General features: G+C 37.1%; 1 protein-coding gene across 1 annotated transcript in view; it reads left to right on the top strand.

Moving 5' to 3' along the window:
• The window catches only part of LOC128222649 (uncharacterized), a 43,537-nt gene that overhangs the window by 12,850 nt on the left and 7,737 nt on the right, over positions 1 to 22,950 (top strand). Inside the window, exons 4-11 of the mRNA XM_052931742.1 lie at positions 7,928 to 7,967; positions 10,073 to 10,204; positions 12,702 to 12,833; positions 15,976 to 16,308; positions 20,748 to 20,828; positions 21,152 to 21,277; positions 22,112 to 22,192; positions 22,557 to 22,646. Coding sequence (XP_052787702.1) covers positions 7,928 to 7,967; positions 10,073 to 10,204; positions 12,702 to 12,833; positions 15,976 to 16,308; positions 20,748 to 20,828; positions 21,152 to 21,277; positions 22,112 to 22,192; positions 22,557 to 22,646 — 1,015 coding nt within the window. The remainder of the gene's footprint in view (positions 1 to 7,927; positions 7,968 to 10,072; positions 10,205 to 12,701; positions 12,834 to 15,975; positions 16,309 to 20,747; positions 20,829 to 21,151; positions 21,278 to 22,111; positions 22,193 to 22,556; positions 22,647 to 22,950) is intronic.

Below are 22,950 nucleotides of genomic sequence, written 5' to 3'. Positions count from 1 at the left end.
ATTGTTCAAATTATGGCCTTGGGGTCAAAATTGGCCCTGCCCCGGGGGGTCGTGTGTTTTCTCTATATGTTTATAGTGAAAACTTCAAAAATCTTGTCCTCTGAACTTACTTGGCCTAGAGCTTAGATATATGGCATGATTCATCGTCTAGTAGACCTCTACAAAGTTTGTTCAAATTATGGCCCTGGGGTCAAAATTGGCCCCGCCCCGGGGGGTCATGGGTATTCTCTATATGTTTATAGTTAAAACTTCAAAAATCTTCTCCTCTGAACTTACTTGGACTAGAGCTTAGATATTTGGCATGATTCATCGTCTAGTGGACCTTTACAAAGATTGTTCAAATTATGGCCTTGGGATCAAAATTGGCCCCGCCCCGGGGGGTCATGGGTTTTCTCTATATGTTTATAGTGAAAACTTAAAAATCTTCTCCTTTGAACTTACTTGGACTAGAGCTTAGATATTTGGCATGATTCATCGTCTAGTGGACCTCTACAAAGATTGTTTCAATTATGGCCTTAGGGTCAAAATTGTCCCCACCCCGGGGGGTCATGGGTATACTTGATATGTTTATAGTTAAAACTTCAAAAATCTTCTCCTCTTAATTTACTTGGACTAGAGCTTAGATATTTGGCAAGATTCATCGTCTAGTGGACCTCTACAAAGTTTGTTCAAATTATGGCCCTGGGGTCATAATTGGCCCTGCCCCGGGGGGGTCATGGGTATTCTCTATATGTTTAAAGTTACCACTTCAAAAATCTTCTCCTCTGAACTTACTTGGACTAGAACTTAGATATTTGGCATGCTTCATCGTCTAGTGGACCTCTACAAAGATTGTTCAAATTATGGCCCTGGGGTCAAAATTGGCCCCGCCCCTGGGTGGTCATGGGTTTTCTCTATATGTTTATAGTAAAAAAAAATCAAATATCTCCTCTGAACTTATGTTGCTTAGAGCTTAGATATTCAGCATGATTCATCGTCTAGTGGACCTCTACAAAGATTGTTGAAATTATGGCCCTGGGGTCAAAATTGGCCCCGCCCCCTTGGGGGGTCATGGGTTTTCTCTATATGTTTATAGTAAAAAAAAAATCAAATATCTCCTCTGAACTTATGTTGCTTAGAGCTTAGATATTTGGCATGATTCATCGTCTAGTGGACCTCTACAAAGATTGTTCAAATTATGGCCTTGGGGTCAAAATTGGCCCCGCCCCGGGGGGTTAGGGTATTCTCTATATATGTTTATAGTTAAAACTTCAAAAATCTTCTCCTCTTAACTTACTTGGACTAGAGCTTAGATATTTGGCATGATTCATCGTCTAGTGGACCTCTACAAAGATTGTTCAAATAATGGCCTTGGGTTCAAAATTGGCCCCGCCCCCTTGGAGGGTCATGGGTTTTCTCTATATGTTTATAGTGAAAACTTCAAAAATCTTCTCCTTTGAACTTACTTGGACTAGATCTTAGATATTTGGCATGATTCATCGTCTAGTGGACCTCTACAAAGATTGTTCAAATTATGGCCTTGGGGTCAAAATTGGCCCCACCCCGGGGGGTCATGTGTATACTTGATATGTTTATAGTTAAAACTTCAAAAATCTTCTCCTCTGAACTTACTTGGACTAGAGCTTAGATATTTGGCATGATTCATTGTCTAGTTGACCTTTACAAAGATTGTTCAAATTATGGCCTTGGGGTCAAAATTGGCCCCGCCCTGGGGGGTCATGGGTTTTCTCTATATGTTTATAGTGAAAACTTCAAAAATCTTCTCCTTTGAACTTACTTGGACTAGAGCTTAGATATTTGGCATGATTCATCGTCTAGTGGACCTCTACAAAGATTGTTCAAATAATGGCCTTGGGTTCAAAATTGGCCCCGCCCCCTTGGGGGGTCATGGGTTTTCTCTATATGTTTATAGTGAAAACTTCAAAAATCTTCTCCTTTGAACTTACTTGGACTAGATCTTAGATATTTGGCATGATTCATCGTCTAGTGGACCTCTACAAAGATTGTTCAAATTATGGCCTTGGGGTCAAAATTGGCCCCACCCCGGGGGGTCATGGGTATACTTGATATGTTTATAGTTAAAACTTCAAAAATCTTCTCCTCTGAACTTACTTGGACTAGAGCTTAGATATTTGGCATGATTCATTGTCTAGTTGACCTTTACAAAGATTGTTCAAATTATGGCCTTGGGGTCAAAATTGGCCCCGCCCTGGGGGGTCATGGGTTTTCTCTATATGTTTATAGTGAAAACTTCAAAAATCTTCTCCTTTGAACTTACTTGGACTAGAGCTTAGATATTTGGCATGATTCATCGTCTAGTGGACCTCTACAAAGATTGTTCAAATAATGGCCTTGGGTTCAAAATTGGCCCCGCCCCCTTGGGGGGTCATGGGTTTTCTCTATATGTTTATAGTGAAAACTTCAAAAATCTTCTCCTTTGAACTTACTTGGACTAGATCTTAGATATTTGGCATGATTCATCGTCTAGTGGACCTCTACAAAGATTGTTCAAATTATGGCCTTGGGGTCAAAATTGGCCCCAACCCGGGGGGTCATGGGTATACTTGATATGTTTATAGTTAAAACTTTAAAAATCTTCTCCACTGAACTTACTTGGACTAGAGCTTAGATATTTGGCATGATTCATTGTCTAGTTGACCTTTACAAAGATTGTTCAAATTATGGCCTTGGGGTCAAAATTGGCCCCGCCCTGGGGGGTCATGGGTTTTCTCTATATGTTTATAGTGAAAACTTCAAAAATCTTCTCCTTTGAACTTACTTGGACTAGAGCTTAGATATTTGGCATGATTCATCGTCTAGTGGACCTCTACAAAGATTGTTCAAATTATGGCCTTAGGGTCAAAATTGGCCCCACCCTGGGGGGGTCATGTGTATACTTGATATGTTTATAGTTTAAACTTCAAAAATCTTCTCCTCTTAACTTACTTGGACTAGAGCTTAGATATTTGGCAAGATTTATCATCAAGTGGACCTCTACAAAGTTTGTTCAAATTATGGCCCTGGGGTCAAAATTGGCCCCGCCCCGGGGGGGTCATGGGTTTTCTCTATATGTTTATAGTAAAAAAAAATCAAATATCTCCTGAACTTATGTTGCTTAGAGCTTAGATATTTGGCATGATTCATCGTCTAGTGGACCTCTACAAAGACTGTTCAAATTATGGCCTTGGGGTCAAAATTGGCCCCGCCCCGGGGGGTCATGGATTTTCACTATATATGTTTATAGTTAAAACTTCAAAAATCTTCTCCTCTGAACTTACTTGGACTAGAGCTTAGATATTTGGCATGATTCATCGTCTAGTGGACCTCTACAAAGATTGTTCAAATAATGGCCTTGGGTTCAAAATTGGCCCCGCCCCCTTGGGGGGTCATGGGTTTTCTCTATATGTTTATAGTGAAAACTTCAAAAATCTTCTCCTTTGAACTTACTTGGACTAGATCTTAGATATTTGGCATGATTCATCGTCTAGTGGACCTCTACAAAGATTGTTCAAACTATGGCCTTGGGGTCAAAATTGGCCCCGCCCCGGGGGGTCATGGGTATACTTGATATGTTTATAGTTAAAACTTTAAAAATCTTCTCCTCTGAACTTACTTGGACTAGAGCTTAGATATTTGGCATGATTCATTGTCTAGTTGACCTTTACAAAGATTGTTCAAATTATGGCCTTGGGGTCAAAATTGGCCCCGCCCTGGGGGGTCATGGGTTTTCTCTATATGTTTATAGTGAAAACTTCAAAAATCTTCTCCTTTGAACTTACTTGGACTAGAGCTTAGATATTTGGCATGATTCATCGTCTAGTGGACCTCTACAAAGATTGTTCAAATTATGGCCTTAGGGTCAAAATTGGCCCCACCCTGGGGGGGTCATGGGTATACTTGATATGTTTATAGTTTAAACTTCAAAAATCTTCTCCTCTTAACTTACTTGGACTAGAGCTTAGATATTTGGCAAGATTTATCGTCAAGTGGACCTCTACAAAGTTTGTTCAAATTATGGCCCTGGGGTCAAAATTGGCCCCGCCCCGGGGGGGTCATGGGTTTTCTCTATATGTTTATAGTAAAAAAAAATCAAATATCTCCTGAACTTATGTTGCTTAGAGCTTAGATATTTGGCATGATTCATCGTCTAGTGGACCTCTACAAAGACTGTTCAAATTATGGCCTTGGGGTCAAAATTGGCCCCGCCCCGGGGGGTCATGGGTTTTCACTATATATGTTTATAGTTAAAACTTCAAAAATCTTCTCCTCTGAACTTACTTGGACTAGAGCTTAGATATTTGGCATGATTCATCGTCTAGTGGACCTCTACAAAGATTGTTCAAATTATGGCCTTGGGGTCAAAATTGGCCCCGCCCCGGGGGGTCATGGGTATTCTCTATATGTTTATAGTGAAAACTTCAAAAATCTTCTCCTTTGAACTTACTTGGACTAGAGCTTAGATATTTGGCATGATTCATCGTCTAGTGGACCTCTACAAAGATTGTTCAAATTATGGCCTTGGGGTCAAAATTGGCCCCACCCCGGGGGGGTCATGGTTATACTTGATATGTTTATAGTTAAAACTTTAAAATCTTCTCCTTTGAACTTACTTGGACTAGAGCTTAGATATTTGGCATGATTCATCGTCTAGTGGACCTCTGCAAAGATTGTTCAAATTATGGCCCTGGGGTCAAAATTGGCCCCGCCCCTGGGTGGTCATGGGTTTTCTCTATATGTTTATAGTAAAAAAATCAAATATCTCCTCTGAACTTATGTTGCTTAGAGCTTAGATATTTGGCATGATTCATCGTCTAGTGGACCTGTACAAAGATTGTTCAAATTATGGCCTTGGTGTCAAAATTGGCCCCGCCCCGTGGGTTAGGGTATATATATAGAGAATACCCTAACCCACGGGGCGGGGCCAATTTTGACAACAAGGCCATAATTTGAACAATCTTTGACGATGAATCATGCCAAATATCTAAGCTTCATCGTCTAGTGGACCTCTACAAAGATTGTTCAAATTATGTCCTTGGGGTCAAAATTGGCCCCGCCCCCTTGGGGGGTCATGAGTTTTCTCTATATATATGTTTATAGTGAAAACTTCAAAAATCATCTCCTCTGAACTTACGTTGCTTAGAGCTTAGATATTTGGCATGATTCATCATCTAGTGGAACTCTACAAAGTTTGTTCAAATTATGGCCTTGGGGTCAAAATTGGCCACAGCCCGGGGCTGATGGGTTTTCTCTATATGTGTTATAGTGAAAACTTTCCGAACTCACAAAGACAAGTAACGTCTTAATTTAAACTGGATAACATGTTTAGTACACATAACCAATTTTCAATATGGGCCACATACAACAATTAATAACAAATATACATATATAGATACACACATAAAATCAAGTAGTGACAAGAGCTTAGATATTTAGCATGATATATCATCTTGTTGACTTGTACCAATATTGTTTAATCTTTGGCCCTGGGGTCAAAAAATGGCCCCACCCGGGCGGTCATGGGTTTCCTTATATATGTATATGATGAAACTTAAAAAATCTTCTTCTCCGAAACCAAAAGGCGAAGGCCTTAGATATTTGGTATGAAGCATTGTTTATCAGACATCTATTAAGATTGTTCAAACTTTAGCCCTGGGGTCAAAATTGGCCACGCCCCGTGTTCATAGGCTTAGGTTTTCAATATTTGTATATAATGGAAGAATGTGCAATATATGACAGGTGAGCGATTCAGGGCCATTTGGCCCTCTTGTTAATTTTTTCCTGGTTTAGTTGGTGTGCCTACTTTTCTTATGGACTTTAATTTTAAGACATTCACTTCGGTTTACCAGACGGTTAATTGTGGAGGCCCATGCCATGGAATCCCTCTGAAGGGGTTGTTTTGCATGTTGTGCTTTTTCTGAACTGGTGCTGCTTCAACTGTGTGTGTTCATACCTTCTCATTTTAACCTTTCTCCTTTTATTTTGTCTGTCACTTTTATTGTTTCATCAGAGGAAACAATAAAAGTCCAGAAAATGACCGACAAAATAAAAGGAGAAAGCTTCATTTTATTTCTTCTCTGCCTCTCCTTGTTTAGTTTCTCCTTTTCTTTTATTTGTAAATCATAAATAGGATTTATTTGTCCATTTTTATTATTTATTGAGCAATACCTGGCAAATTCTGCTCTTTTTCTCTTGAGTATCTTGATCTCTGTCATACATTTTCTGCAACTTTTGATCTTTCCTAAGTCATTCTCTGCGCTTCCTAGACTTGATTGTGTTAATGTTTTCAACAGTCTTTTCTTCATTTATTTTCATATTTTCTATGTGATCTCTGGAAAAGGAAGCTTAACTACAAGCTTTTCCACAAGGGTACTTATTTCCTGTACAGAATTATAATCTGGTATATTTGCTATCAATATAAAAAAATGTCCCCTGTGCACTGAATTGAAGCATATAATACATTGCACATATAAAAGCATTACATGAATAATTTCAATTTAAATAAAATATGTTATCTTATGTGCCTCAATATTGGAACAGTAGTTAAATTAATTTAATAAATCTTTAAAAGTAAACATTTAATGGCTTTATAATTAAATAATAAAAAAAAGTATTTATAACACACTTACAATCAAGTTGCTAAACTATCAAGTGATGCCTAAATATAACATACACACTTCTCAGCATATGGAAATAGCACCATATTTGTCAGTTATGACATTTTATTGAAATCTGCTAAAACAGGGTGCACAGGGGACATAACTTTAAATCATGCAGATTCTTCAAATCTCTGTATGTGAGTGGCTGAAAACTGTTTTTGCATTTGTTGTAACTGTTCTTTCTGGGAAATACAGCAGAATATCATTTTATTGAAGAAATTATAGATATCTGACAACTAACAACCGAAATGGGACATTTTGGAGTAATAAGTCATCCATCTGAGTTACGGACAAAATAATGTATGAAATAATAAAACTATGTCATTTATATAAAGCTGACAGGTTAAAGTTATTAAAATAACATAGTAATTTAATATAAAATAAATAGTGCTTAAATTGAATGGTAGTGTTCTCAATGTGAATTGAATATTCTATCTTCTTTTTTAAATGAATGGGGGTCCGCCATATGACATTAAATTTGGTTAAGTTAATACATATTTTTTTATTTGAAGTATGTTTTTTAAAATGAGAAAGGGTTCAGTTACATAAAAAACAATACCAAAATACTATATCATTCAGTTTCAAAAAATAAAACACATTTAAATAAAGGTCTTCATGTAAAATGTCACACTTTTTCGGGTGCACAGGGGACAAATTTAGCAACATATTCTTACACAACTTTTTTGCTGATTGAGCCGTCCATTTGAAACTCAACAATTTTCTTAACAAGATTGATTGGCCCATAATGTGCCTGAAAACACTTCCCAAAGTGAAAGGAATAAAAGTTAGGAGAGATAAAAGAAAAAGCCTCATTATTTTGAAAAGCACCCATGTTATAAATAAGGTGATTTCATATTGGCCCAGTTATTTGTTAGGATTGACATATCTTGGTATATAGAAAGAGTTTATGTATACCTTTCATGGGATAGCGTTTGGGGTCCCTAGAGTCAAAGACAAGGTCACTATACTAAAAATAGAAAAATGGTTGAAAGTGAATAACTTAAGTTAGGGTTGACATATCATGACCCAACTTGGTCTATAGGAAGAGTTTATGGATACCTTTCATGGAATTGCGTTTGGGATTCCAATGGTCAAGATCACTGTTACCAAAAATAGAAAAACAAACACAGATTGAAGTTTGTCCGTCAATCGTTGAAAACCTGGTTTTGTTGCATTGCGGCGTTTCATGTTTAAAATGTTATATTACATTACACACAGCAAATGCATTTTGTTGCTTTAAAAAATTAATTTCTTGTGTTTTTATTATCCAGTTCGGGTTGATCTGCCAGGCTGGTACTGTTCCCGTCCATGGTATGACATTTTTAGAAGTTGTTTTGATTGCTACTTTATGTTTCTTTTTATGCCCGAAGGTGGGCATTTTAAAATTGCACCGTCTGTCCGTGTGTCTGGCTCAATTTCTCGTGTCCTGTCTTAAACTTTTTTCTTGTATGGACATATTTTGAAAAAACTTTTTTTAAAAAATAGTGTTTGTTTACTATGGAATGCTGCATATATATAAGGACATAAACATGTAGGTTGTCAATTTTTTTTAACATCGATGGTATTTTGTTATGTTCAGAGGCAATTTGAAATAACTTGCTGTATGTATTTGATACATAAAGACAAAGTCGCCTTTGCAATACCAATGGTGTGTTGTTGTCAAGTTGCAAATGCACCAGCCATGTTGGTTAGACATATTGACATGTGGTCTTGCAGATGCACCAGCCATGTTGGTTAGACATTATGCCATGTGGTCTTGCAGATGCACCAGCCATGTTGGTTAGACATAATGTCATGTGGTCTTGCAAATGCACCAGCCATGTTGGTTAGACATAATGTCATGTGGTCTTGCAAATGCACCAGCCATATTGGTTAGACAAAATGCCATGTGGTCTGGCTACTAGATCAAATCTTAGGAAATATATTTCCACATTATAAATTCAACATTTTTTCATATCTTGATTAAACTTGGTCAGAATATTTGTCTGAATAATATCTTGCTCATTTTTTATCAGTCATCCCGGGTCATATTTCCGGTCAATAGGTCAATCTTAGATTTGTCTTTCCACCTTATAAGTTCAACAATTTTTGTCAAATCTTTATGAAACTTTGTCAGAATAATTGTCCGCATAATATCTTGAAAGTTCTTTAATATGGGTCCTCCCTTAGGTCACAAGGTCAAATCTTAGGAGAAAGAATTGCATGGTCATAAAAATTCATTAATTTTTGTCAAATCTTTATGAAAGTTAGTCAGAATATTTGTCTACATGTTGTCTTAAACATTTGTGAATATGGGTCACCTCAGATCAAAAACTAGGTCTCTGAGACAGATCTTATTGTATAAGCTTTTGTATTTATAAAATGTTTATTTTTCCTCACACAAATGAAATAGTTTCTGTTGGTCAGGTTATTTGTATGAACAATATCTCCGATTAGAATAAATATGGGTTTTTTTGGTTCAAAATACTAGGTCACTAGCTCAAATCCTAGGTTTGCAAAATTGTATCGTCAAATAAAAAATCCGGCTTGAATGTGGGTTGCCGCAATGGCGTCTTGTGTAGGTACTTATTGAGTAACACAAACAATAACACGTATACCTTACTTTTAATTATAAACCAACATTTCGGCGCCAAGCGCCTTCTTCAGGGTTCATGTGTACCTTTGTTTAGGTACTGACATTGTTCAAAGATCAATATCACATTTGGGTGCATTTGTCACATACTGTGACATATCTTTTTTAGACCTGTCAGTGTTTTGTCTCTTTTTATTTTGTTTTCCAATATGTGTATTATTTAACATTTTCACTGAGCAGATAGAAAATATAAATGCTTCTATGAATACTTTAAATGCCATGCACATTAAACAATATGATCTGAGCACTATAAATGCCACACCTATTTAACAATATGATCTGAACACTATAAATGCCACACCTATTAAACAATATGATCTGAACACTATAAATGCCACACCTATTTAACGATATGATCTGAGCACTATAAATGCCACACACTATAAATGCCACACCTTTTTAACGATATGGTCTGAGCACTGTAAATGCCACACCTATTTAACGATATGATTTGAGCACTATAAATGCCACACCTATTAAACGATATGATCTGAACACTATAAATGCCACACCTATTTAACGATATGGTCTGAGCACTATAAATGCCACACCTATTTAACGATATGATGTGAGCACTATAAATGCCACACATATTTAACGATATGATCTGAACACTATAAATGCCACACCTATTTAACGATATGATCTGAGCACTATAAATGCCACACCTATTTAACAATATGATCTGAGCACTATAAATGCCACATCTATTTAACGATAATGTTGATTGTTATAATAATGTGATTGTGTCATCATTTATCTATCATAAAATTGTGTACCATAGGTAGACCAGTTCTCCCTCTGAATGCTTCTACAAGTTCTTTACCGCCTGAACCCAACCTGTTGGAACCATTCGGCCACGAGTCTCTCAGCCGCATGCCAAGAGCTTCGCAACAACTGCAACCGACTGAGAAAGGTAATGATCTGTACAATAAATGGGACATGTCAAATCATTTAAAGAATCCGTTGGATTTTTCAAAATGCTATGGGATGTCCCCCTATTTTGTTGGAAGTTTCAATAACTCCCTATATTCAAATGCAATTTATCCCACATCCATTATATTAGGTGTAAGATAATGTTGTTTCAACACTTCTTTTTCGGTTGTATTAAATATATTTGATTCATAATTGCATTTTGTATTATTTAATGAAACAGAAAAATTGGTACTGGCATCATCTTATGTTTAAAAATTACTTTGCTGTAGAGTTTCTTAAATTTGGAGTTGATGTTTTGTAAAAAAGTACATTGAATTTGATGGTGGTGGGTATATTCTAATTAATCTTCACAGGGTTTGAATCAGCATGAACTTCGTTATTGGTGCCATTTTTACCCATTAATAAGGATCACTTCATTGGATATTTAGGGATTTTTTTAATAGTAATTTTGAATACTGATGAGAAATATACTGTCATGAAGCTTGCATTTAAGAGAGTTTATTTCGACAGTGACGTATTTTCAATCAAAGGCAGGTTACTCACATTACTTCATTGGTTGTAAATTCTATGTTGAATTTCTTAATTACACTTTTAAATAAGGAAAATTGCCTGGCTTTTCCGCTCAGTGTTATGAAACATGTGCATGTTACTCCCCATAAGACAGTTTTCATTGCTCTCATTCTTGTCAGAATACTTGTCTTTATGTTGTCTTGAACGTTTGTTAAAATGGGTCCTTTTAGGAAAAACACTAGGTCTCTGGGTCAAATTTTCATTCCTCGTGTTGAAAGCAAAGTTTCATGCTTTTTAGCTCGACTATTCAAAGAATAAGGAGGGCTATACTACTCGCCCCAGCGGCGGCGTCGGAACAAACCGTTTTCTGAACAAATTGAAAATTGACAGCTACGTCATCAGCTATTATATACATAAATATATATATATATAATTTGCCTGAGAGGCGTCTCACGGGTAACAGCGTATAAAACATCCTTTAAAGTCCATAAGCATAAAAAAAACCAGAAAATTTGTTTATTACAGTGTAAGATCGTTTTTATGCCCCCGAAGGTGGGCATATTAAAATCGCACCCTCCGTCCGTCCGTCCGTCCAGCTCTGTAACTTTCCCTTGTATGGACAGATTTTAAAATAACTTGCCACATGTGTTCCACATACCAAGACGACGTGTGGCGTGCAAAACTCGTGTCCCTACCTCAAAGGTCAAGGTCACACTTAGTGTTTATTCACAATGGAGTGCTGCATATAAGGACATAGAGTATAGGTTGTTGTGTCCGGGCTGTAACTTTCTTTTGTATGGACAGATTTTAAAATAACTTGCCACATGTGTACCACATACCAAGACGACGTGTTGCGTGCAAGACCCGTGTCCCTACCTCAAAGGTCAAGGTCACACTTAGAGTTTATTTACAATGGAGTGCTGCATATAACGACATAGAGTATAGGTTGTCGTGTCCGGGCTGTAACTTTCCCTTGTATGGACAGATTTTAAAATAACTTGCCACATGTGTTCCACTTACCAAGACGACGTGTCGCATGCAAGACCCGTGTCCCTACCTCAAAGGTCAAGGTCACACTTAGTGTTTATTCACAATGGAGTGCTGCATATAAGGACATAGAGTATAGGTTGTAGTGTCCGGGCTGTAACTTTCTCTTGTATGGACAGATTTAAAAATAACTTGCCACATGTGTTCCACATACCAAGACGACGTGTCGTGTGCAAGACCCATGTCCCTGCCTCAAAGGTCAAGGTCACACTTAGTGTTTATTCACAATGGAGTGCTGCATATAAGGACATAGAGTATAGGTTGTCGTGTCAGGGCTGTTACTTTCCCTTGTATGGACAGATTTTAAAATCACTTGCTACATGTGTTCCACATACGAAGACAACGTGTCGTGTGCAAGACCCATGTCCCTTCCTCTAAGGTAAAAGATACACTAAGTGTTTATTTACAAGGGAATTCTGAATATAAGGACATAACAGTGTAGGTTGTCAAGTATGGGTGGTATTTTTTTATGTTCAGAGGCAATTTAAAATAACTTGCCATATGTATTTGACACGTAAAGGCAAGATAAACTTTTCATGTACTGACCTTGTTCGTAGGTCAATGTCATATTCGGAGGCATTCGTCACATACTGTGACAGCTCTTGTTTATTTCATATTTCACTCGTGATCATAGAAAAACTATATATCTATGACACTGGTGAAATAAAATAGGATCTTACACTGAAATAAACAAATATCCTCTATGTCTTCATTAAAGTCGAGAGGGCCAAGGCTACTAGCAAATATCAAGAGATCAAGAATTGTAGTTATAAATTGGCTATAAAATTACTCACTGATTTTAAAATGCGTTGTGTGACCATTAAAATGATTTGTTTTGAGAAATTAAATGAAATGATATGGTTTAAACAATAATCATTGATATTAAGAGCATCCAAATTAACCTGTTTCTTCTATTACAGTCACAAAATCAGCGATTCTAGGGCTGTTGTCCAAGCCCCTTGCTATAAAGTCGTCAACAAGGCCTCATGGACGTCAACCCATAGTTAGCGAGAAGGCTAGTCAACTTGGTCCACAGCAAATTGCTGACCGAGGTCAGTTGTCCTTTGAAATCAGTTCTTTTTTATTAAATCAAGTCTGTCTATGATATTGTCCCATAACCACTTCCAGTGGCTGCCTTTTGCAAGTTATTGAAATATCCATAGCTCTGCCAAATATGAGTTGATTTCTGAAAGATTATGAATTGATTATTATTCAGTTTGTTAACATTTTCATTTCAAAAGGTTGCCAAAGATTTCCTTCAAAGGTTCTTATGCCATGCTTATCATGATGCAGACAAGAGACTTGTAAATCTTGCTTTAAATAATTTCTTTTATACCTTAATATTATATATTTACACCTCAACTTCCATTCCTTAAATGAACTGCCTTTCGGCAATTGCGTTCATCAATCGATGAACGCAACATCTTCGGATATGTTCGGATCGTAATTCATTGCATAACAATATACATGAAAGCTATTGATCTTGTTATTGGTTGTATTGTGTCTGCAGGTGCCGTAAAATATAGCTCAACATTTTTAAAAGTGTTAGTTTATTATATTTTAAATATATTGGTACCAGAAGTGTTTCAATTTTACGTTTTAAAGTGATTTCAAGTGGTTGATCTTTTCCCGCGTTATTGTGACGTCATTTGAAAAAAATGTTTCCGGTTATAGTCGGGTCGTTCTATTTACCGAATGGGTAAGAACGGGTTACTGAAAGGTTTTCTTAAATGAAATGAAATATTTTTTTAACAATTCTTGAATGAAATAATGAACTATTGGTGTAAATATAAGGAATGAATTGCGGGGTTGATGTCATTATCTGGGATATGAACGCAATTGGGTTGGTCAAAGTACGCGTGGAGTCCTTACTCCACACACATTGACCAACCCAATTGCGTTCATACCCCAGATAATGACACCAACCCCGCAATTCATTCCTTAAATAATGCTTTGTGCTCCAACAAAATGAGGGCATTAAATCGAAAGATCTTGTTTTGGTTGTAGGTAATTAAAGGCAGCGAAAAAAGCGACTTAAAGATTATCATTATATGTAGAACCTGATACCTTTATCAGAAGCCCTGAATGTGGGGCGCAAAAAATCTTTGCCTTAGTAACCCAAAACACAAATGTTTTCAGTTTTATGTAATACTTTATTTTAAACAAATAAAACATTATACATGATGATGTTAGGTTTTTTTCTGCAAATTTTTAACTTCTTGATAATTCAATATATTATCATGACCTGGTGAAATGAAACAATCTACAAATGTGGTTTTGTTAGCCAGACTATTTATAAAAAAAGTTCCTGTTTTTAAATGGTGTAAACTTGGTTGAGGGTTCTCTGGGGGTGTCAACATAAAAAGGTGTTGTTTTTTCTGTGTCATTAATACCGGGAACCTAAGTTTTTATCCAATCATCATGAAACTTGGACAGAATATTTATAAACATGATATTTAAGACTAGTGTGTAACATGTGTAATCTTGGTCAAAAACTTGGTCATGAGGTAAAATATTAAGACAGAATATTGTGTTGAAGTTTCTTTTCATCAGTGTTGATCCAATCTTCAAGAAACTCAGTCAGACTTTTTGTCAGAATGATAATAATTTGCCAGTGTGTAGATGTCATCTCAGGTAAAACACTGTTTTGGATATGGGTCAGCAGTCTTAACCTTGTCCTCTATAAACACACACACTACTACTAAATTGCGTTTGTGAGAAATAAACCCTTACCTGTGTCAAACCAAGCCATGTTAGACCTGACAGTGTATGGCTTATCAGTACATTGATTGACAGAATCCAATAGTTTGATAATATCAATTATTGATCAATATAACGTTTGGATGTAATTAAATTTACAATTCAGGGATATTATTTTCTTTAACTGGTCTTATTATGCCCCTAAAATGGGCATATTAAAATCGCACCATCCGTACGTCCGTGTGTCTGTCTCAATAACTTGTTTCCGGGCTGTAACTTTCCCTTGTATGGACAGATTTTAAAATAATTGGCCACATGTGTTCTACATACCAAGACGACGTGTCGCGTACAAGACCCCTGTCCCTACCTCTAAGGTCAAGGTCACACTTAGTGTTTATTCACAATGGTGTGCTGCATATAAGCACATGGTGTATAGGTTGTCATGTCCGGGCTGTAACTTTCCCTTGTATGGACAGATTTTAAAATAACTTGCCACATGTGTTCTACATACCAAGACGACGTGTTGTGTGCAAGATCCGTGACCCTACCTCTAGGGTCAAGATTACACTTAGTGTTTATTTACAATGGAGTGCTGCATATAAGGACATAGAGTATAGGTTGTCGTGTCCGGGCTGTAACTTTCCTTTGTATGGACAGATTTTAAAATAACTTGCCACATGTGTTCTAAATACCAAAACGATGTGTCGCATGCAAGACATGTGTACCTACCTCTAAGGTGAAGGTCACACTTAGTGTTTATTCACAAAGGTATGCTGCATATAAGCACATAGAGTATAGGTTGTCGTGTCCGGGCTGTAACTTTTTCTTGTATTGACAGATTTTAAAATAACTTGCCACATGTGTTTGACATACCAAGACAACGTGTCGCTTGCAAGACCCATGTCCCTTCCTCTAAGGTGAAATATACACTGAGTGTTTATTTACAATGGAATGCTGAGTATATGGTCATAAGAGTGTAGGTTGTCAAATATGGGTGGTATTTATGTTCAGTGGCAATTTAAAATAACTTGCCATATGTATTTGACACGTAAAGGCAAGATAAATTTTTCATGTACTGACCTTGTTCATAGGTCAATATCACATTCGGGGGCATTCGTCACATACTGTGACAGCTCTTGTTTATTTCTGTTAACTATTTATAAACAAACACAACTCAATGTTAAAAGTTATTTATATTTTTTTCATATAATGAAATAAAAATAAATCATTGGATTGTAAATGAAATAACCTACTAAATTTCAATTGATAAATTATTGATAAATCCTAAAGAAACTATAGAAAATAAGTTTCAAATGCATAGGATTCAACCTTCCAATATTTTCAATTTATCTTATATGCAGTAGGGGTACTTATATAAATAGGGAATAATTATCTATTGACTACTGATATGCCATACACTGGCAGACCTAAAATGGCTTGGTTTGCAGGTAAAGGGTTATTGCCATTTCCACATTAACTCATTGTTTTTTTCAGGAGAAAAACCCTTCCATGTTGATGTTCAAAATTGCTCTGTGGTGGAAGTCTTCCCCAAAGATGACAATGATATCTGTGATGTGGCAGTGAACAATGTTTCTGTTGGCAGCTGCGTTTTTAGACATGAAGCAGAAATCAGAGATCCCAAATTCATGGAATTGTATAGTATATTCCTCACAGAAAGGGGAAGTTGTATATTTATAATACATCGTTGCATTGGAACCCAGCTGAATGTGAACATATCATCTACCAAGGGATATGAAAATGCCACACTTGATGGGAAAGCCTACCCACTCCTCAATGACTCTGTCAACTTGAATTATACTGTGAGAGGTTTGTAACAGTCTAGTATGTAATTTATAGGCCTATTGCTGGGATAGTTTAGAGCTATCAGGGATGGAAACTAACTTTGCCAGCATGGTTGCCCGTCTGGGCAACCAACTTTGGGGTTTTGGTTGCCCGTCTGGGCAACCAACTTTGGGGTTTTGGTTGCCCGTCTTAAAATCTATGAGCCCATATTTTCTAGCAAAAAAAGAACAATGTTAAATTTTATTCCTTCTTAAAACCATATAACTAATCATTTACGACTGAAAAAAGTAGTCTTTCAAAAACGCCACATTGTTTATAAAATGTCACAACAACGGTTGACTAGGGCGCCGCCATTACAATAAAGAATAAAACTAAAACGACCGCTTTCATTGGCTGTTCGAGCCAGAGCATAAGTATCGAGCGATTTCATTGGATATAACAATAGCGCCGAGAGGGGTAAATGTATTGATCATTTGCTCAAAGCGAAAACAAGCGTCTGCCGTTTGTTTTGATCTGTCATTTTTACGACAGGAATAATTGCAAAATGAAAAAGAAAACGTGTTCCCAAAAAAACTTATCGCCCAGCCGGACTACCATCTGCGACAATTAACTCGCCCGATCTGAAAATAACTCACCTCGGGCGAACAGGCAACCGTTAAGTTTCCATCCCTGGCTATGCCACTTTGTTATCTAAAAAATAGAATGATTTTTCATCGAATGTACATAATGTATTTTGTTTCATGGATATTCTTTACTGTACCATTGTAAAACTAGATTGATTGGCTTCAACTTTGCAAGGACAAAATATTTTAGGTTTAATTTTTTGGGCAAATTATGGCCCCTGATTGACTTTGGAACTAAGGTTTTAGGACAAATTATGATATTCACTTCTATACCCTTTATTAAATCAACTTGATACTAAATCACACAGTTTTTTTATGGTCATCACACAATAAGGTTACATAACAATATTATCATGTTACAAATTATGGCCCTTAATCAACTTTTTTATGACCCCGTTCCACTAAGTTAAATGATCTCTTGATCTCTAAGAAAGAATTTTGATCCCTTTAGAAAAACGACAACCCGGAATATAATAACTCTGTCTAGAGGAGTTGTAATATTATGACGCGGGAGTCGATATGTAATGATCCATGTGTCACTTTCTATGGGATAATGACCTGGGAGTCATAATTCTATTAGGGTTGGTCAGTCCGTAACAACTATTTGATGAAATGTAACTTCATACAATTATGGAACATAATGAGCGGCAGTGCTCATGCCAGGATTGGGAGGGGGGTAGGGGGGCTGTCATAATTCAATTGGCGTTGGTATACTTCCACACACTGGACGGTATAGTGATATAGGCATCCGCCTCTTAACCAAGTGGTTGTTAGTTTGTAGTTTGATCCTCCAGTAGGGTGAGATTGGTCTTGTGATATAGGCTTCTGCCTCTCTACCAAGAGGTTGTTAGTTTGATCCCAAGTAGGTTGAGAGTGGTCTTGTGATATAGGCTTCTGCCTCTGAACCAAGAGGGCATTAGTTTGATCCCAAGTAGGGTGAGAGTGGTCTTGTGATATAGGCGTCTGCATCTTAACCAAGAGGTTGTTAGTTTGATCCCAAGTAGGGTAAGAATGGGCTTGTGTTATAGGCTTCTGCCTCTTAACCAAGACGTTTATAGTTTGATCCCCAGTAGGATGACAGTGGTCTTGTGATATTGACGCCTGCCTTTCTATCAAGAGGTTGTGTGTTAAAGCCCTACTATAAATTGGTTGTGGTTTCGATCACTCAGGGCCTCTCAAAAAGGACACCAGTCTGCCTCTTATCCATGAAACATACTTGAGCGTGACTCCATCAGGTTTTGTCATAATCAAGTTTATTTATTTAAGAAATATAACACACCACTTCGGGCCATATGACATTATAAGGACCGGCCAGTCAGCCACCAAAGGTGTATATGGACCAAGGCATTAGCCGAGGTCCATTCACCTTCGGGGCTGACTCATCGGTCCTTATAATGTCATATGGCCCGAAGTGGTGTGTTATATTTCTTATAGTATACCGAACACTTTTCATAACAAGACAATTTTTTAAAGCGATTTAAATGTGTTTTATTTAACAAACCTGATAATGTTTATTTGCGACAATTTTTCGCCGTTGTGAAAATAGCAAGCCGCACTAACCAATCGCATGACGTAAGCGGTCCATATTACATTTTTGGCGAGGTCCGGACCGGCCAAAAATATAATATGGACCGCTGACGTCATAAAACTTGATTTTCATCAAAATACAGTAATATACGGACCAATCGAGATTATATATATAAAGAAGGGACAAATTTATGTGAGGTATAATATTAAAATATATTCTCATATATATAGGCAGTTAATAGATTAGAAATTATTTGCAAAAATTGCATAGCGTCAATTTGATTGGCTTATTATGCCCCCCTTCGAAGAAGAGGGGTATATTGCTATGCACAGGCATGTCGGTATGTCGGTCGGTCGGTCGGTCCGTCGGTAGACCAAAGCTTGTCCGAGTGATAACTCAACAATCCCTGGACGTATGGTCATCAAACTTCACATGAAGGTTGGGCCTGACCAGTAGATGACCCCTATTGATTTTGGGGGTCAAAGGTCAAGGTCACAGTGACCTTTAATGGTAAAATAATTTTTAAGCTTGTCCGAGTGATAACTCAACAATGCCTGCACCCATGGCTCTCAAACTTGACATGCAGGTTGGGCCTGACCAGTAGTTGACCCCTATTGTTTTTGGGGGTCATCAGGCCAAAGTTCAAGGTCACAGTGACCTTGAATGGTAAAAGGTTGTCCGAGTGATAACGTGACAATGCCTGCACCCATGGCCCTCAAACTTGACATGCAGGTTGGGCCTGACCAGTAGTTGACCCCTATTGTTTTTGGGGGTCATAAGGCCAAAGTTCAAGGTCACAGTGACCTTGAATGGTAAAAGGTTGTCCGAGTGATAACGTGACAATGCCTGCACCCATGGCCCTCAAACTTGACTTGGAGGTTGGGCCCGACCAGTAGCTGGCCTCTATCGTTTTTTGGGCTCAATGGGTCAAAGGTCAAGGTCACAGTGACCTTTAATGGTAAAAGGTTGTTCATGTGATAACTCAACAATGCCTGCACCCATGGCCCTCAAACTTGACTTGGAGGTTGGGCCTTACCAGTAGATGACCCCTATTGTTTTGGGGGGGTCATCGGGCCAAAGGTCAAGGTCACAGTGACCTTGAATGGTAAAAGGTTGTCCGATTGATAACTCAACAATGCCTGCACTCATGGCCCTCAAACTTGACTTGGAGAATTGGCCTGACCAGGAGATGACCCCTATGGTTTTTGGGGGTCATCTGGCCAAAGGTCAAGTTCACAGTGACCTGGAATGGTAAAAGGTTGTCCGAGTGATAACTCGACAATGCCTGCACCCATGACCCTCAAACTTGATTTGGAGATTGAGCCTGGCCAGAAGATTGTCCCTATTAATTTTAGGGGTCATTGGGCCAAAGGTCAAGGTCACAGTGACCTTGAATGATAAAAGGTTGTCCAAGTGATAACTCAACAATGCCTGCACCCATGGCCCTCAAACTTGACATGGAGGTTGGGCCTGACCAGTAGATGACCCCTATTGATTTTAGGGGTCAAAGGTAGGTCACAGTGACCTTGAAAGCAAACTCGACAATTCTTGGACCTATGGTCATCAAACTTGACATGAAGGTTGGGCCTGCCCAGTAGATGACCCCTATCGACTTTGGGGGTCATCAGGCCAAGGTCAGTGTCACAGTAACCTTTAACGCAAAAAAGTTAACAAATCTTCCCCCACTGATTTCTCAACAATGCCTGAACCTATGATCATTAAACTTGACATGGATTTTAAGCCTGACCAGTAGATCACCCTTATTTATTTTAGGATTCATAGAGCCAAAGGTCAAGTTCACAGTGTTTTTGAATGGTAAAAGGTTGCCGAGTGATAACTCAACAATGCCTGAACCCATGGCCTTTAAACTTGACTTGGAGTTGCATCTGACTTGTAGATGACCCCTTATGATTTAAGGTGTCATCAGGTCAAAGGTCAAGGTCACAGTGACCTTGAACGAAAAAAACTTGTCTTGTGATAACTTGACAATGCCTGCACCCATGGCCCTCAAACTTGACATTTAGGTTTCTGGTGACCAGCTGATGACTCTGGATTTTGAGTTCATAGAGTCAAAGGTCATGACGGTCATAACACACTTTATCCTCACACTTTAATGGTCATAATCTTAAAACAGCAACAAATCAGCTGTCATTTCGGTCCATGCATATTTCATTCAATTGTCCATATAATCCTGACAACATGGTGCTCAGGGGGGGCATAATGTTTGACAAACATCTCTTGTTAATGATAGATTTGCTCCACAAATTAATGAATATCATTAACATGTGATTAATAAGTGGGAGATATTCCAGCTCCTCATGGTGCACAAGAAGTGGATCCCGAAACTGACGTTCCTCTTAACAGGTCAACAGAGACAGATACAGACACCAACGGTAAATTTAAATAATTAATCCAACATTTAATCCTCAGAAGTAATTACACTTCGATAGCATCCGGAAACTGTGCCAGAGTAACATTTAATTGTACCCAGTTTGTCATAAAAGTAGTGCAAGTATGGAATTAGTATTTTTACAAACTGATAAAAAATGGCAATTAGCAATGTTGATTTTGTATACATACACTTGGTTTGAATATTATCAGAATAATGATAGCACTCCAAACAGGTGACACATCCACTTCCATGGATATGTAGTTTACATCATCATATGTTTCTGACAAAGAATACTATTTGACAAACATGTTTTGTTTCTTCCAGAAAAAGAATCGGAAGTGCAAGACAACGGATTGCCAGCGTGGGCTATTGTCCTTATAGTGATTGCAGTCATCCTGATTGTTGCAATCCCGATTGCAGTAATTGTATGGAATCATTTCAAACAGAAAGGTATCTAAAATGCTATAGAAATATGAACAATTTGTATTTAATAGTTTTAGAAGAGAAGGATTTAAAGACAATTATCATTATGTTTAATTAAGTCTCCCCCCAATGGGGCCCATAGATGGAGAGACTTTGTTTTTGTTTGAGTTGTCTGTCTACTACCAATACTAACGGTTTAAGAAAAATGCATAAAACATCATTTAATAAATAAAATCTGTGATCTATCTATTTTTTGTCAGCAGTTATATAACTGGTTTCCATGGATTTTCACAAAAAAATGACTCATTCCAAGACAAAAAATTAAAACCTTAACAAAACGTTCAATATGTGAGAGTGCAGCTTTAAGTAGTATATTAAAAATGTCCAATTCTGCTGAAAATGATAATGTCTCAAAACAACTCTGTCATTTCTTTATAATCCTTAAACAAATGCCCTTTGCAACCATTGCCAAACAAAAGTATTGGACAGATACAAATAGTAAAATTCCATTGTTTATAGACAGGTATTTATTAATAAGAAGGATTTTGTCAATTTATAAGTGTTATTTATGCTTTTCAGCTTAATTCACAGCGTTTTCTGTAAAAAAATAAAATAATTATCAACTCCAGAACATTAAATTACTCAAAAACCAATAAATAAATATCATCTAACATTTGAGTTATATCATTATGAGAAGCATTTTGTTAATATAGTCTCTTTTAGCAGTTTACATATAAGTTATATTCAACAATTGCATAGCATCAATTTGATTTGCTTATTAATAAAACATTTTCTCAACAACCAATAAATATGCTGTCATGGATCATTGACTTATTATTAATTAGTGTGAGGTTTTTCCAGCTTCACATGGTGCTGAAGTAGTTGACCAAGGAGAGGACGTTCCTCTTTCCACGTTTTGTGAGATAGTTACGGAAACCAACGGTAAAATTAAACAATAATTCCAACAATTATTCATCGATAAATGGTAATAAAAAGACTGCAGATATGGATTTAGAATTTTACAAACCGACTGGCAATTAGCAATATATATTGTGTAAAAATATACTTGTTTTTGTTCTGATGAGAAGAGAAGTTTTTAAAAAGAAACTTTTAAAAAAAATTGTTTTTATTTTTTTGAAATTATTGCCCATTTTTAATTGAATAGAGCAAAACATACACAGAAAATGCAGTCTTTGTTTAAGTGGTATACTAAATATGTCTTATTCTTTTGCAATTGATAATGTCCAAAAAAAACCTGTCATTTCTGTACTATCCTTTTCCAAATGCAATTCATTTGAAAACAAAGGTGCAGATGTATCCAATGGTGACGTTCCTAACACAGATGCAGTAGCAGATGAAGCCATTAATGACTCTGAAAGCATACTGCCTGAAACTGGTAAATATATTTTGATTATAACTTAGCAATTTTATACTAGGGGGATATAGTAGCTGTAAAGTTATACTCTTTCGGAAAAAAATACAACTTTTAAAAACGGTAACAGACAATATTTTTGGAAAAAATTGTTATACGGAAGATGATTCAAAGGTATCACTATTTAACCTCCGAACGTCTCTTTGTCATATTTAGAAAAGTATCTATCATGTACAGTTTCTACTAGTATAACTTTAATATCATTGAAGAACAAATACAAGTATTCAACTAGTAATGAAACTTGACTCAAACTGCGAGTTTAAGGAAC

Source organism: Mya arenaria, chromosome 16 (assembly GCF_026914265.1).
Source record: "Mya arenaria isolate MELC-2E11 chromosome 16, ASM2691426v1".
In the NCBI taxonomy this organism is placed as follows: Eukaryota; Metazoa; Mollusca; class Bivalvia; order Myida; family Myidae; genus Mya; species Mya arenaria.
Note: the sequence above shows the minus strand (reverse complement) of the source record. Positions and strands in the feature narration are given on the sequence as shown.